Genomic DNA, 14,050 nt, shown 5'->3' with positions numbered 1-14,050 from the left:
CTGCCTGATCTCCCAATAAAACACGTTACACTTTTAGATACTATTCACTCCAACTTTTAATACATTTGAAAAACTTTTCAACTTAAAGGCGCCTTCCGAGTGTATACAATTTAATGACATTCAAATTCAGCTTAATTCAATTAGTGGCCAGAGCGCTTGGAATGCAAGACAAGGAAATCGTTTTGAAATCGAGTTAAAGGAACAATTCAGACTTTAGTGAGCTGTTTTGTTGTTTACGTTATCAATCGCATTAAGTTCTAATTAAAATGTACAAATGTGTTTTTAGTCGTTATGTCGGGGGATGGGACTTAGCTAAGTAATCAGTGTGGATCCATCGATATCTGACTTAAATTCACTAATCGTGTTGATTTAACTACGCGTTGATCACAGCTCGCCGTGTTTGGGTTCATGAGAAGGCGTCACAGTGGTGACTGAATCATCAGACGAATCATCGGCAATGGAGTCCCTGCCGTGCGCATTCTCGTGGTCCTCGATGCGAGCCAACAGGGTCTTCAGCTCCGCATCGTAGTCCTTCCACTCGGGCACAATCCTCTGGGCGGCGGTGAGTTTGGCCTCCTTGGTCTGCGGATTGTTGCACAGATCGATCACCTTGGCGGTCTTGAAGTTGCTGTCGCTGCACCACGTCTGGCACCAAAGCCAATCGTCGGGCAGCGACTTGATGGCCACCTGGTGGATCATGTTGTTGGGCAAATCCTGATCCAGATTGGACAAGCTGTTCGGATCCTGGCTGAGTGCCTGATACTGACCTCTCAGCCTATCGCCCGCAGCAATCTTTCGGAATCGCCTCAAATCCACCACATACAAAGCGGAAATGTGGTAGCGCCTGCCCATCAGATGGCTTCGCCAGTAGCCGGTCTTCCAGAAACGAAAGCCCTCCATCTCCTTGCGCGAATCGCAGAAGGGCGTGTAGGCATATGGCGCTCCTCCCAGATCCAAGTCATAAAGCTCCTTGATATCGGTTCTCACAATGGCATCGGCATCCACGAATATGATTTTTCTCACGTTAAGGGGGAAGAGCACGTCCAGGAAGAGGATCTTGTAGCCCCAAATGGTCCGCTGCTTTTCCGTTTGCTGATGCAGCCAGCGCGGCCACTTGTACTGGACCAACTCGTACTGGAAGTTGTACTCGCTGGCCATGTGCGGCAGGAAGTCCGTGAACTGCGGCGACAGGTAGTTCTTCAAGAACCAGAACTTAACGGGCGATTTCGTGTGCTTCAGCAGCGACACCATCATGATCCTCAGCAGACGTTCGTAGAGATGACCCGATGCCACGGAGAAAATGTTGATGGTTTCCGTATCCTCATCCGCAGTTGGCTGATTAGCATTGCTGCCACCAAAACTGCTGGCGATGCTGTTCCAAATGCCGGTTTGCGCTGCCTGTTCGTTGTCATCGGCTAGAAGTTCTGCTTGCTGCATGCCCGGCTTCTTGGACACTCGCAATTTGACGACATGGGATCGTAGCGAGGTTATCAATGCCTGAACTTCAGTTGATCCCGCCGTGTGATGGGTATTGGTTCCCTCAATGTGACTTATTGCATAAATATCCGAGGATTTTCCATCACGCAGGCGCAGCGACCAAGCTCCGGGATTGGCCTTCAGTTGGAAGTAACCCAAATTGGCCATCACAATGGTGTCCACCAGAGTGGGTTGACTCTGGGTGCCCAGCACCAACTGCAGTCCTCTGGGTGGCGCACCACTGGCGGCATCAAAGCAATGACCCTCCAACAGCAGATACTCCAAATCGAATTCACTGTGCACGGGTCCACCAATGTCGGTCAACTTGATGTTATCCAAATCGTAAACTGCCCGCACAGCTTCCACCAACCAGTTTTCGGGAACCTGCAGCTGCTGCGTCAGCAGAGGATTGGCTGGCAACCCGCTGAATTTGGCCAACGGACCATCGGATCGACCGCCGTTCGCTTCGAATTGAACCTCTGGCTCCACAACATATCTGTAGAAGTTCTTCACGGGCATATCGCTGTGCTGGGGCACGGGAATTAAGTACAAATTCAGTTGGCAGTTCAGCACTTGACGGAGCAAAATCAGAATGGGCGTAAGCTTTTGGGCTGCACGCGAGGCGGGATCCAAAACGGCGGCAATATCGAAGTGCGGCAGTTTCTCCTGTTTGGGTGGAAGTTTCACAACCGAATGATCGGTTTTCAGATCCGTGGGTAGCTTAAAACGTGTCTTAGTCTGTCTTGGCAGCAAACTGGCATAGAGCTTGACCAGAGTATCGCTTGTGAACTCCTCACCGACATCCTGTGCGGATTCCTTCAACACCTGGCGCACCTTATCGCCATACTGCAGCGAACTGAACCTGGCCAGCAAAGCGAAATCGGCGCTATCAAAGGTTTCCTCCGAGGACAGAGGACCGTAGAGGCGTCCGTTGCCGATGACCAATCGCTGGGATTTATTCAGACCCAGCACACGCTGCGAGTATACCCGCAACATCTTCAAGTGCAGCTCTGTGGATCCCAGGATATCCTCCAACTGCGAGGGTATCTCAATCTTCTGCTTTGGTTTCTTCAGCCACTTGAGAACCTGCTCGGTGGCTTGAGTTGGCGGCAGACTTTGCATGGCGGCCCAAACCAGACGGTTAAGATTCCGCTTGTCCGATCCGGAAGAGCTTTCTGTGTTCGGAACGAACGCCAGTCGCACACTCTCTCCACTCTGGACATATTCCAGGGCATGGGTCAGCAGTGCGCGACCCTCTTCTGTCTCCAGATCGGCAAATACCCAGATGGTGAGGAACTGCAGCGATGATCGGCCAATCAGCTCCGTTGACTTCTTGCCGCCAAAGTATTTAAGATTCTCCATCAAAGTGGCGGTCATGTCACGATTCGACAGACGATTTAAGACACCAACATTACCGAGATTCTTGTAGGCCACGCCATTTACATCCAGATATTTAACATCCTCCTGGCTGAGAATCCTCTGATTTAATCTAGGCATCACATGCGGTTGGTTCATCAGGTAATCAATGGCCACATCGCTGTCCGTCATTTCTCCCTTGTACACTGCCTTTTGCAGATTGGTAGTGTGGGTCATAATCTCGGTGAAGATGGCCTCCTCGAAGTCACTGTCAGCGGTCACAACGTTGCTGGGCATTGGAACACCGTTCAGCAGAGCCTGAGGTTGTCCCTTGTCGCCGAAACCCAGCCGCTGAATGAACTCCGCAGCCAGCTCTCTGCCATAATCGTAGGTGGAATCCTCCTCAAGGAACTCCTCCGCTTTGCTTTGGCTTAGGGTAGTAAACTCCTTGGCCAGTTGCTTTACAATGTCCCTTTTGGTGACCACTTTGGTCTCACCCACGGCTGCATAGATGTCCGTGAGGAAACTCAGAGCAGCTCGGGCATCCTTCTTCTGGCTCACATAGTTGAAGGCACACGAGATGGCTATGTAATCCTCAAGATTATCCTTGCTGGCAGCCCTCGCATCGAAGACCAAACCCAAGCGAATGGGAGCTTGATGGATGACAAACGATTCGGACAGCTTGATCACACTCCTGGCGATGGGCTGCAGTGCATCCACCACTAAAACCAAGTTGAACACATTCTTGCGGATATTGCGCAGCATTCCGGGGAAAGTTGGACGCAGGAGGTCCATCACCGACGAAGGCCATCTCCTGTACTGAGCATCGTTCTCAATGTCGTTAACCCACTGCACAGCAGTGTCCCGGATATCGATGGCGAACTCTTTTTTGCTGGAAGCCGTAAGATCCAGGGCCAGCAAAGAGCTGGCCAGGCTACCGCGCACATTGTTGCTGTGCAGGCTCTCGAGAACACGCATTTCCGAGCGCAACGTCTCAATCAGCGAATACAAATCCATGGTGTCGGCGTCGAAGAAGAGTCCGTTGATGAAGAGTGCACCATCTGGTGGAGCCACATTCAAGCTTCTGCCAAAGGCTTCCGTGTTGTGCTTCACTTCCGCCCTCAGGCCATCCGTCACTTTGTGGGCCAGCAGAGTCCGTGCCAGCATGGGGAAATTGTGGGCCGTGTATTGCAGAATTTGCAGAGTTTCATCCCCTTGAATTTCAGCCACGGCAGCGGCGGCCTGGAGGCCCAAGTCCTGGAACTCCCAGGCTTTGAGTTGAGCAATCTCATCGTTTCCCTGGAGCAGACGCTGACGCAATTGGTCCAGAGCTCTTTTGAGAGCAGGATGCTTCTGCTTGAGGACTTTGAAATCGAAGCCCTGAACATCGGATTCATTGGCCAGATCCTCATCGGAAGTGGAGCCCGCTTCGGGTTTGGGTGCATCGTCCTGGCTCTTGTACTCCGTGTTCTTCAGATGCAGTTCCACGCCGTAGCCCGATAGGCGCACTGGTCGCTTGTCCTTATTGGCCAACTGATGACGCAGGATATAACGAATCTTGCCAGCATTTGCCTCCTTTTCCAGTAACTTGTGATAGGTGCGGAATTGTGAGCTGCCCAAATCGCCGTATAACACAACAGTGCGTGTGTTGTTCTCACTGCCGGGGAAAATGTGATCAAAGCTGTAGGTGACGATGACAGCATCCAAACTGTCCTTGGCCAATGGCATAGCCAATTTCTTTTGCAGCTCGTTGAAACTGCAGGCTAGTTCGGAGCCAACCTGGGCGAAAGTGAAGCCCTGACACGAGCCACTGCTCCTCAGCTCCTGGGCCAACTGGAAGTGGGTCTGGATCTTGGGCGTCAGGCTGTGCATGGAGACTACCAACTTGAGCAGCGGCAGCTGGGGCGAACTGACGTGATTCTTGACCAGTTCCAAAGCGACATTGTACTGCTGCGACTCGGTTTCTAGAAAAAATAAATATAATTAATAAAATAATACAGTTTTTAAATGGAAAATCACTTTATAAGGCTTTTGGAGTTGAAACTTTAAACACTTTTTATTTAAATTACTCTTTACAGTGCAATTCTTATTTTATAGACTGATACCTTTAAAGTATATCAGTTAAAAATAACCAGAAAAGTAAAAATTCCGGATATTCGCTCAACTGCCCAACATGACTTTAAAGTAAGATCTGATAAAGTTTTATCTGCAGCCTTAAAATGCGGGTTTCCCCATCATTTGTTTAAACAAACCATATTCATTCAGAGCCGTGTCCAGTTTGGTCACCCCCGAAACGTAGTCCCAGAAAAGACCTGCTTGCTCATCGGCCAGATATTCGGCGATCTCCAGATACAGAGGCGTCTGCGTCCACTTGGCATTGATCAGCGTGGTGATGGGATAGCTCTGACTCGATTCGCCAGATATCGGCGTATATTGTAGTGCTAGGAGCACCACAGACACACACAAAGCCACGGCACGTAACATTGTGTTCACTCGTTTTCTACGCGATTTGCACAACGCACATTACGATTGGGCCAATGCAGAAGAACTTTAGGTATTCCCGCGCAGGTAAACTCACTTTTCCACCAGTTTTTAGCTGGTTTTAGCCCAGTTTTTGTTAATTAAATTTAGAACTGATGTGGCGTTCGACCGGCCTGTGACGAGTGTGACCAGACAATCTAGACAATCGTTATGGAAAATACCAAAATAGCCGATAAATATTTTCTTGGTATTTTACTTCTTAAGGGTAGACGGTCACTCTAATTGTTTGTTTACAAATTTCAGCGCGTATTTCATGACCAATAATTTACGCAAATATTGCCAATGAAATACACTTTAGAGGGCAGCAATGCAAGGGGTATGCTTTAAGACCTGTGAAATTTATATATCATTTCGTAATATCCCAATTAACTTTTTAGTCATTGCCAAAGCCGTACAATCGCTGTCCAAGATGGGCAAGGAAATGTTCATCGAGATTGACCAACAGGGATTGCAAATGAGGGCCATTAATGCCACTCAATCGGCGGTGGGCAGCATATCCTTCAGAAGATCCATGTTTGAGGTGTTTGACATGCCCCCCAACTCGGATTTCTACTGCAAGATATCCATGAAGGGATGCCTGGCCGTATTTCGCAACATGAACGAGGTTTTTTTGGTTGAGGGTTTCCACATGAGGACTGGTAATCTGTAAACATATATTTTATTTCAGGTGGAGTACTGTGAACTTAATATACTGGACAACCAAACCAACCTTCAAGTGAATCTCCGCTGCAAACTGGAGACCACAAAAGAGGCCACCATATCCATCATTGATGATCAAAATATCAACACAAACATCAACACCGATAAGATGGCAAACATGTAGGTTTATACTGTGATCTTGAACATGATATTAGATTTGAAAATTATAATATATAATTATAAAAACCTTTTATCACAAATCAACCCCAAAAACAATGCACATTTTGCATTATAGTCTATTTAAAAGCTTTTTGTAGATTTGATTAAGTAGTTCATCTTGTCTTCCCTTCTACTAAAGATACTTTCTACAATGGAATTAACTTCACATTCCAAAATCTATCCTTTCAGAATCCGCGGCGATCACAAGCTGTTCATGGACATCTCCAACAACTTCAACACCACGGAGGAGGAGCTAACCCTGGAGGCAAACTCTGGCAGTGTGGTGGCCAAAAACTATATAGAAGGCGCCCGAGTGAACGATAAATTCATGCGCACACAGCTAAAGCTTAAGCCCAGTGAATTCGAACAGTACCTGGTGACCAAGGAAACGGTCATCACTTTTTGCATCAAGGAATTCCGAGCCTTTCTTCTGTTCGCCGAGTGTTTGAATGCTTCGCTCACTTTGGAGTTCGACGAGGCGGGCAAACCGTTTCTGCTTAAGATCAAGAAGCATGGCGAGATTGAGTGCTTGCTGATCATGTCCACGCTGTCGCCCGATGACGTGAGCTTCTCGGAGGAATATTGTCAAAGAGATTTGACACTGCAGGACGAATATGACCGAGCGGCTGTTTCGAAGCGGAAGAGCAGCACTCCGGGTCCAACTGTCGCCAGCAAACGCAAGAGCAGTTCTTCCGAACCTGCTGCTGTGCAGCCTAAACGAAGAGTGGAGGAAACCAGCCAGTTGGAAACCAGCTTAGAAACTCCTCTGTTCCAGTTTCGACACTCGGAGGCTCCTTCTATCCAGCAGCCACGCATCCTCGCCGAAGTGGACACCGTGGTTTTGATTGAAGACGAGGCGGAAGAGGAGGCCCTCATGCTGGCGGCTGCGGATGCCGCTTTGGAGGCCACCATGGCACCTGCTCCCGTACCTCCGAGCAGCACGGAGGTTTGCTTTGTCAACACTGACGATTCGCCGGGTGCCAGGCCTCCGGAAATACCCTCTGACGAGGATGAAACCATACCCCAGTCGCCTGAACGACCGAACAAGATGCGAACCATCTTCTCCCGGTGCTTTCAGAACACCTACGTTCCACGGGAGCCATCGCCTAACACTCAGCTCTATGCGCCCAATTCTGATACAGAGGATTAGCCTAGATTTGATCGTTTATCAGCAAATACAGCATAGGTCTTAAGTCAGCTAGCTTTCTGGGTGTTTATGTGTGGCAGGAAGCTACTGGTCATGACGGCAGCCACCCTGGATTGCAGTTCATGGGCGTTCCGCTGGGCCAGCTGGAGAGATGTGTGTGCCGACTGAAGATTGAGCTGTGATTTGATGAGCATCTGGTCAGTGGTCACCAGTTGTTTGGAGGCACTTAGCACAAAGCTGCGAGTGAAAGCGGTGAGAGATCTCCAAATGGCAATGTTGTTTTCAACTGAAAAGGGAAACTATGGTAGTAAACATACGTATATAGAAAGCATAGCAATTCTACTTAGTTTGCGTTGGAGCAGATTATTCCTATAAATTGAGGCCGTGCTGTTCACCTGGCTGTTACTTTTTTGTTGTTCGTAAATGTCTTCATCGTCATCATCCTCGGAGGCTTCACCCGAAACTTCAGCTGCAAAAATCTGATATAAATGTTATATTATAGAAATTGTTAATGTTATAAAACCAAAATCACCTTGTGCTTGTCGTGCAGCTCCTCATCCGATTCAGAGGCTTCTCCGCGCACTAAATCTGCCATTGCTGAGTAAAAAAATTACTTTATACTAAAGGTAAATAACTATTGTTTACTCAAGTGGCAGCCCCTCTCCGTTATAGTGATGCCAGATCGCTCGCATTGACAAACAGCTGTCTTTACCACCGAAAATTGGCCACCATATGACGTTTTAGATAAAATAACTTAATTAATACAAATATGTTTTTGATCTACTTTAAACTTAGTTTGCTTATGATTTTAACTAATTGAATACCCCAACTCCTTATAATATAAAAAAGCCAAATATTCATATTTATACTAGCCAGATTTGGCGGTAAAAGCTAAATAAGTAATTTCCAGCACTGTTCGCGCCCTTCTCCGCGACGCTGTTCAACACAGCAGGCACTGCTTCTTCTTCACGCTTCGTTCGTCTCGCGAATTTCGGCGGTGTGTGCGTGTGTGTGGAGCCTTTTCCACGTTTTTTCCTCCGGAAAAGTGATTTGCTATTGGGCCCTCCCCCCACATTTGGAGCCAGGAGCACCTTGTGCGGCAAACATATCGAGCACGAAAACCAGGAAAAGCAGCGGGTGCACAGTGGGCGCAAGGTGACCGCCAGCAGAAAGACCGGCGAAACGTGGAAAAGCACTCATAAGTTGCAAAAATGGAGGCACAAAAACTCACGGAACTGTTGCGCGCAACTATTGATCCGAATCCGGAGCAGCGCAAGGCGGCGGAGGATCAACTGGCCCAGGTGAGTGTCCACATGGGCTGCCCCCCGTAAAGGAATTCCCCCAAAATTCGAAAGGTCTTCGAGGTGGCGCCATCGTCTGAAAACCATGTGCTTTTTTAATTGTTCGCTTTTAACCTCCCTCTCTCTCTCCCTCTTTCTTCTAACTTCGTGTTAGAGTGTGTGTGTGTGTGTGTGTGTGTGTGGGGGTGGGGATAGTGTAAACTGATATTGGTCAAAAAGTTTGCCCTTTATATGTTTACCATTATCCCAACTTGTATTTTGTCCCCTCCCCAAAAGGCAACAAGTCTATATATCTATGTAAGCTATATATACCCTTGCACTGTGGTTTTCATTTTATTCCCAAGAAATCAATTGAATTGTTAATAAATAATGAATTTAATCGCTTGTAAATATGCCCTCTAATTGGAGCTTGCGCAATCCCTTTGGAATTGGATATGTCCAATTAGAACAAACCACAAGTCAATGGTTTTTTGCCCACTGTGCAGGCATGCTCATTACGACTGAGTCAGCATCTAACGATTTGCATGCCCCGCACCACCTCCGCCCACCACCCCCCTATGTTAATTAACTTTATCAGCATTTATGGCCAGCAACAACTCTCTTGGCTCCGCCACATTAATTGAGCCTCTGTGCGCAGAATTTTAAGTGCTTCTGCCATCGATTCTTTGGACAAATCAAATTTAACCCAACCCCGCCCCAAAACAGCTGTGTAAACAAATCTATAGATTCGATACTATTTCCATTACCCCACAGATACACAAAATCATTGGGTTCGTGCCCACCATACTGCAGATCGTGATGCAGACGACGGTTGAGCAGCCGGTGCGCCAGGCAGGAGCTGTCTACCTCAAGAATCTGATCAACAGCAGCTGGTCGGATCACGAGGCCAAGCCGGGCGAGCCCATTCCCTTCTCCATACACGAGCAGGATCGGGCCATGATCCGTGGTGCCATCGTGGACGCCATTGTGCATGCCCCCGAGCTGATCAGGTGGGTTTTGCCCAGGTCAGGAAGCTAGGCCACCACGTGCTTATTCTCTTTGCCAACAACAGGGTACAACTGTCCGTCTGCGTGAATCACATCATCAAGAGCGATTTCCCCGGACGCTGGCCTCAGGTGGTGGACAACATCAGCATCTATCTGCAGAACCAGGATGTCAACGGCTGGAACGGTGCTCTGGTGACCATGTACCAGCTGGTCAAGACCTACGAGTACAAGCGCAGCGAGGAGCGAACGCCGCTGAACGAGGCCATGAACCTGCTGCTGCCCATGATCTACCAGCTGATGGTGCGTCTGCTGGCCGAGCAATCCGAGCAGTCGGTGCTGCTGCAGAAACAGATCCTCAAGATCTACTACGCCCTCACGCAATACAGCCTGCCGCTGGACCTCATCACCAAGGAGATCTTCTCGCAGTGGATGGAGATCTGCCGCCAGGTGGCCGATCGCGATGTCCCCGACAGCTCGCACCTGGACGATGACGAGCGGACGGAGTTCCCCTACTGGAAGACCAAGAAGTGGGCCCTTCACATCATGGTGCGCATGTTCGAGCGGTGCGTTGAAGGAATCCCTTTTGCTATAGTCCAGATAATTAATGCTACATGTTTACCCTCAGTTATGGCAGTCCCAGCAATGTGGTTAGTGAAAAGTACCAAAAATTCGCCGAGTGGTATCTGCCCACATTCAGCCAGGGTGTCCTGGAGGTGCTCCTCAAGATCCTCGACCAGTACCGAAATCGCGTCTACGTCTCGCCGCGAGTCCTCACCGATGTGCTCAACTATCTGAAGAATGCGTAAGTATCCTTAATCCTTTCTTCTTATTTAATGTTCTTACAAGTTAAAAGTAGGAAGTGGTATTAAATTGTGTTCCTCTTTTTATGCTTTCAAATCCTTTCTTTAGCACTTTTCCTCTGTAGATCATACCTAATCACTGATAGGTAGCAAGTCTGAAAATGTTTCTAGCTGATAAGGTATAGCCTATAGAATTGCAGTTAAAAAATCGGATTTCAATCAGTTAGGACTGGTTTTGTTTAGCCATGCCAATAAAAATTAGTACCTCACTTTATGTTAGGTTTTTTTTTTACTATACCTGTTTGTATCTTTTAAATTTATTTACATTTTATTTAATTGCTGTAGGAACTACTAAACACATTATAAATCAATAGAATTTAATCACGTTTTCCAATTTATAAAGTCATTAGATTTGATCAAACGTTTGAATTTAATTACATTTTCTGGTTTCTTAAGTCATAATAGATTTCTGTAAACGTTTTATATTTATTGTTCACAGTGTTGCCCACGCCTACACTTGGAAGCTGATCAAGCCTCACATGGTGGCCGTTATCCAGGATGTGATCTTTCCCATCATGTCGTTCACGGACTCCGATCAGGAGCTCTGGGAGAGCGATCCCTATGAATATATTCGCCTTAAGTTTGGTAAGCAGTCGGTATAAGTCAATGAAACTGAAATATAACCCCCCACTCCAAATAGATATCTTTGAGGACTATGCCACGCCCGTGCCGGCTGCCCAATCCCTGCTGCATTCCATCTGCAAGAAGCGCAAGGGCATCCTGCCCAAGGCCATGGCCACAATAATGCAGATAATAACGTCTCCGAATGCGGACAACAAGCAGAAGGATGGTGCATTGCACATGATCGGAACGCTGGCGGACGTGCTGCTGAAGAAGGCACTGTACCGCGACCAAGTAGAGTCCATGCTGACCACGTACGTGTTCCCCGAGTTCCAGAATCCCGCTGGCCACATGAGGGCGCGTGCCTGCTGGGTGCTGCACTACTTCTGCGACGTGCAGATCAAGAATCCCCAGGTGCTGGCCGAGATCATGCGGCTGACCACCAACGCTCTGCTCACGGACAAGGAGCTGCCCGTCAAGGTGGAGGCGGCCATCGGCCTGCAGATGTTCCTATCGTCCCAGGACGACGCGCCGCCCTATGTGGAGGGGCAGATCAAGGAGATCACCAAGGAGCTGCTCACCATCATCCGCGAGACGGAGAACGAGGATCTGACGAACGTGATGCAAAAGATCGTGTGCACCTTCACCGAGCAGCTGCTGCCGGTGGCCACCGAGATCTGCCAGCATCTGGCCACCACCTTCAGCCAGGTGCTGGAGTCCGAGGAGGGATCCGATGAGAAGGCCATCACGGCCATGAGCCTGCTCAACACGATTGAAACGCTGCTCAGTGTGATGGAGGAGCATCCCGAAGTGCTGCTCAACCTGCATCCGATCGTCATTAATGTGGTGGGACACATTTTCCAGCACAACATCACGGGTGAGTTGAGAAGTGGCCGTAAATCTCTTAAAAATGGCTTGTTATGATTATGGCTTCTCTTTGCCAGACTTTTATGAGGAAACCTTCTCGCTGGTCTACGATCTGACGGCCAAGGCCATCTCACCGGAGATGTGGCAAATGCTGGAGCTGATCTACCAGGTGTTCAAGAAGGACGGCATCGACTACTTCATCGACATTATGCCAGCGCTGCATAACTATGTGACAGTCGACACGCCCGCCTTCCTCTCCAATCCCAACCGGCTGTTGGCCATTCTCGACATGTGCAAGACGGTTAGCTATTATATGCCTGCCTCTAAAATAATCTACAAATGTTAATGATTTGATTTGTTTTCGATTAGATGCTTACTGGCAGCCCTGGCGAAGATCCCGAGTGCCATGCCGCCAAACTGATGGAGGTGATCATCCTGCAGTGCAAGGGCCAAATCGACTCAGTGATACACATGTTTGTGGAGCTGGCTCTGTCGCGGCTGACGCGCGAGGTTCAGTCCTCAGAGCTGCGCACTATGTGCCTGCAAGTGGTAATCGCGGCCCTCTACTATAATCCCCAGTTGCTGCTGTCCATTCTGGACAAGATGTCGCAGCAGAACAACGAGTCGATCAGCGCGCACTTTATCAAGCAGTGGCTTCACGACACGGACTGTTTCCTGGGGTAGGGCTTCGCAGCTTAAATCGCATGCCAATTTATTAATTTGAACTTTAACCTTTGCAGCATCCATGATCGCAAACTGTGCGTCCTGGGACTGTGCACCCTCATCTCGCTGGGTGAGGCCAAGCCGCAGGTGCTGAGCGAGGTGGCCGGCAAGATTGTGCCCGCCCTTATTTTACTTTTCGATGGCTTGAAGCGAGCCTACGAGTCGCGGGCCCAGGAGGAGGAGGAAGAGGAGGAGGAGGAGGATGGGGACGACTGCGAGGAGGCTCTGTCCAGCGACGAGGATGACATGGACGAGATGGCGCCCGACTATCTGGACAAGCTGGCCGAGTTCGCCAAGACGAAGGGCGGCGAGGCGGGCTTCGAGGTGAAGGCCGAGATCAAGGACGAGGATGCGGATTCGGACGGCGAGGCGGAGGAGTCGGTGGGCGATCTGAACGAGACTGGACTGGAGTCCTTCACCACGCCCATCGACGACGAGGAGAACGAGAGCGCCATTGATGAGTACTGGACGTTTAAGGAAGTTATTACAGGTGAGTTTGGATAATTTTTCAGCTTGATATCAGAAAGTAAATGACTTGACTTTTTCATCACCCACAGCACTTTCTGCCCAGGATCAAGCCTGGTATGCGCTGCTCACCTCCAACCTGACGCCCGAACAGGCCAAGGCGCTGCAGGAGGTCGTGGTGACCGCCGACCAACGCAAGGCCGCCAAGGAATCGAAGCTGATCGAGAAACAGGGCGGCTTCGCCTTCCCACAAACCGCCGTGCCCACGTCCTTCAAGTTCGGCTCCTAATTAACTGAATATTGACCAGATCACCAGAGACTTGGTTCGATTTCTGACTTGATTGTTTCTCATATTCTTTCCAAAACATAACAAAAACATCAAACAAAACACATCTGGCATGCTGATGATGGCTTTAAAGGCATTCTCCTGGTTTTCGTACACTCCGTGTACCCATGCATGCTGCATTGACCGATCGGTTCGCCCGCCCAAATCGGAGGATCGAACGGTCGAGCGACGTCAAGACCGCACTATATTTATTGTAGATTTATATTTTACTTCCTATTTCTTGGCCATGGCGGCCAACTAAATTATGATAACTTAAGTCGAAAGTCCATTGTAAATCTTTGTATGTAAACAAAACGAAACGAAACGAAAGGAATAACAAACACGTCGAGGACGAGATGGTCTCATGTAATGAGATTGTGCCCACCAGCACGCCCACGCAGAACTCCAAAAAAGATGGACTCTAGGTCGGAGAATGAGCATTAAACGCAGAGCATTTCACATACATTTTCTTTACACACAACATACTATACTAAATGGAGCGATATTTTTGAAAAATAAACAAAAAAACATTTTTAACGTTTGAACTGGAACCATTTGTTCTAAACCAGGGCAAGGGGTTTTAA

At 48.6% G+C, this 14,050-nt stretch overlaps 4 protein-coding genes across 4 annotated transcripts; 2 read left to right on the top strand and 2 right to left on the bottom strand.

The window, feature by feature from the left end:
- Positions 1-38: 38 nt before the first annotated feature.
- On the bottom strand, positions 39-5,498 carry LOC108146191 (UDP-glucose:glycoprotein glucosyltransferase). Its single transcript, XM_017272101.2, has 2 exons — positions 5,085-5,498; positions 39-4,796 (listed from the first exon to the last, which is right to left on the bottom strand). Exons 1-2 carry the CDS (start codon positions 5,314-5,316, stop codon positions 385-387), a joined length of 4,644 nt encoding a protein of 1,547 aa, XP_017127590.1. The 5' UTR covers positions 5,317-5,498; the 3' UTR covers positions 39-384.
- An 87-nt stretch (positions 5,499-5,585) lies between these two features.
- Positions 5,586-7,432, top strand: LOC108146186 (cell cycle checkpoint control protein RAD9A). The gene is made up of 4 exons (XM_017272094.2): positions 5,586-5,689; positions 5,751-5,977; positions 6,041-6,192; positions 6,421-7,432. The coding sequence occupies exons 1-4, from the start codon at positions 5,656-5,658 to the stop codon at positions 7,379-7,381; spliced, it is 1,374 nt and encodes a 457-aa protein (XP_017127583.1). The 5' UTR covers positions 5,586-5,655; the 3' UTR covers positions 7,382-7,432.
- On the bottom strand, positions 7,378-8,066 carry LOC108146187 (biogenesis of lysosome-related organelles complex 1 subunit 3). Its single transcript, XM_017272095.2, has 3 exons — positions 7,911-8,066; positions 7,722-7,857; positions 7,378-7,664 (listed from the first exon to the last, which is right to left on the bottom strand). The coding sequence occupies exons 1-3, from the start codon at positions 7,971-7,973 to the stop codon at positions 7,426-7,428; spliced, it is 438 nt and encodes a 145-aa protein (XP_017127584.1). The 5' UTR covers positions 7,974-8,066; the 3' UTR covers positions 7,378-7,425.
- A 269-nt stretch (positions 8,067-8,335) lies between these two features.
- LOC108146185 (importin-7) lies at positions 8,336-14,011 on the top strand. Its single transcript, XM_017272093.2, has 10 exons — positions 8,336-8,679; positions 9,433-9,668; positions 9,731-10,228; positions 10,291-10,467; positions 10,965-11,110; positions 11,166-11,963; positions 12,031-12,254; positions 12,323-12,633; positions 12,694-13,166; positions 13,234-14,011. Exons 1-10 carry the CDS (start codon positions 8,590-8,592, stop codon positions 13,428-13,430), a joined length of 3,150 nt encoding a protein of 1,049 aa, XP_017127582.1. The 5' UTR covers positions 8,336-8,589; the 3' UTR covers positions 13,431-14,011.
- The last annotated feature ends 39 nt before the right edge of the window (positions 14,012-14,050 follow it).

Source organism: Drosophila elegans, unplaced genomic scaffold, assembly GCF_018152505.1.
Source record: "Drosophila elegans isolate 14027-0461.03 unplaced genomic scaffold, ASM1815250v1 contig_208, whole genome shotgun sequence".
Taxonomy (NCBI): Eukaryota; Metazoa; Arthropoda; class Insecta; order Diptera; family Drosophilidae; genus Drosophila; species Drosophila elegans.
This window is presented reverse-complemented; position numbering and strand designations above follow the sequence as displayed.

Excerpts from the sequence above, each read along its gene's own strand:
- LOC108146187 (XM_017272095.2), bottom strand. The coding sequence starts at position 7,973 with ATGGCAGATTTAGTGCGCGGAGAAGCCTCTGAATCGGATGAGGAGCTG. Across the intron at positions 7,858-7,910 it reads AGCTGCACGACAAGCACAAG|ATTTTTGCAGCTGAAGTTTC; the intron begins GTGATTTTGGTT and ends CATTTATATCAG. Across the intron at positions 7,665-7,721 it reads TCTGCTCCAACGCAAACTAA|TTGAAAACAACATTGCCATT; the intron begins GTAGAATTGCTA and ends TTCCCTTTTCAG.
- LOC108146185 (XM_017272093.2), top strand. The coding sequence starts at position 8,590 with ATGGAGGCACAAAAACTCACGGAACTGTTGCGCGCAACTATTGATCCG. Across the intron at positions 10,229-10,290 it reads ATGGTGCGCATGTTCGAGCG|TTATGGCAGTCCCAGCAATG; the intron begins GTGCGTTGAAGG and ends GTTTACCCTCAG. Across the intron at positions 12,255-12,322 it reads TTCTCGACATGTGCAAGACG|ATGCTTACTGGCAGCCCTGG; the intron begins GTTAGCTATTAT and ends GTTTTCGATTAG.
- LOC108146186 (XM_017272094.2), top strand. The coding sequence starts at position 5,656 with ATGAAATACACTTTAGAGGGCAGCAATGCAAGGG. Across the intron at positions 5,978-6,040 it reads TATTTCGCAACATGAACGAG|GTGGAGTACTGTGAACTTAA; the intron begins GTTTTTTTGGTT and ends ATTTTATTTCAG. Across the intron at positions 6,193-6,420 it reads ACCGATAAGATGGCAAACAT|AATCCGCGGCGATCACAAGC; the intron begins GTAGGTTTATAC and ends CTATCCTTTCAG.
- LOC108146191 (XM_017272101.2), bottom strand. The coding sequence starts at position 5,316 with ATGTTACGTGCCGTGGCTTTGTGTGTGTCTGTGGTGCTCCTAGCACTA. Across the intron at positions 4,797-5,084 it reads CACGGCTCTGAATGAATATG|AAACCGAGTCGCAGCAGTAC; the intron begins GTTTGTTTAAAC and ends TATTTTTTCTAG.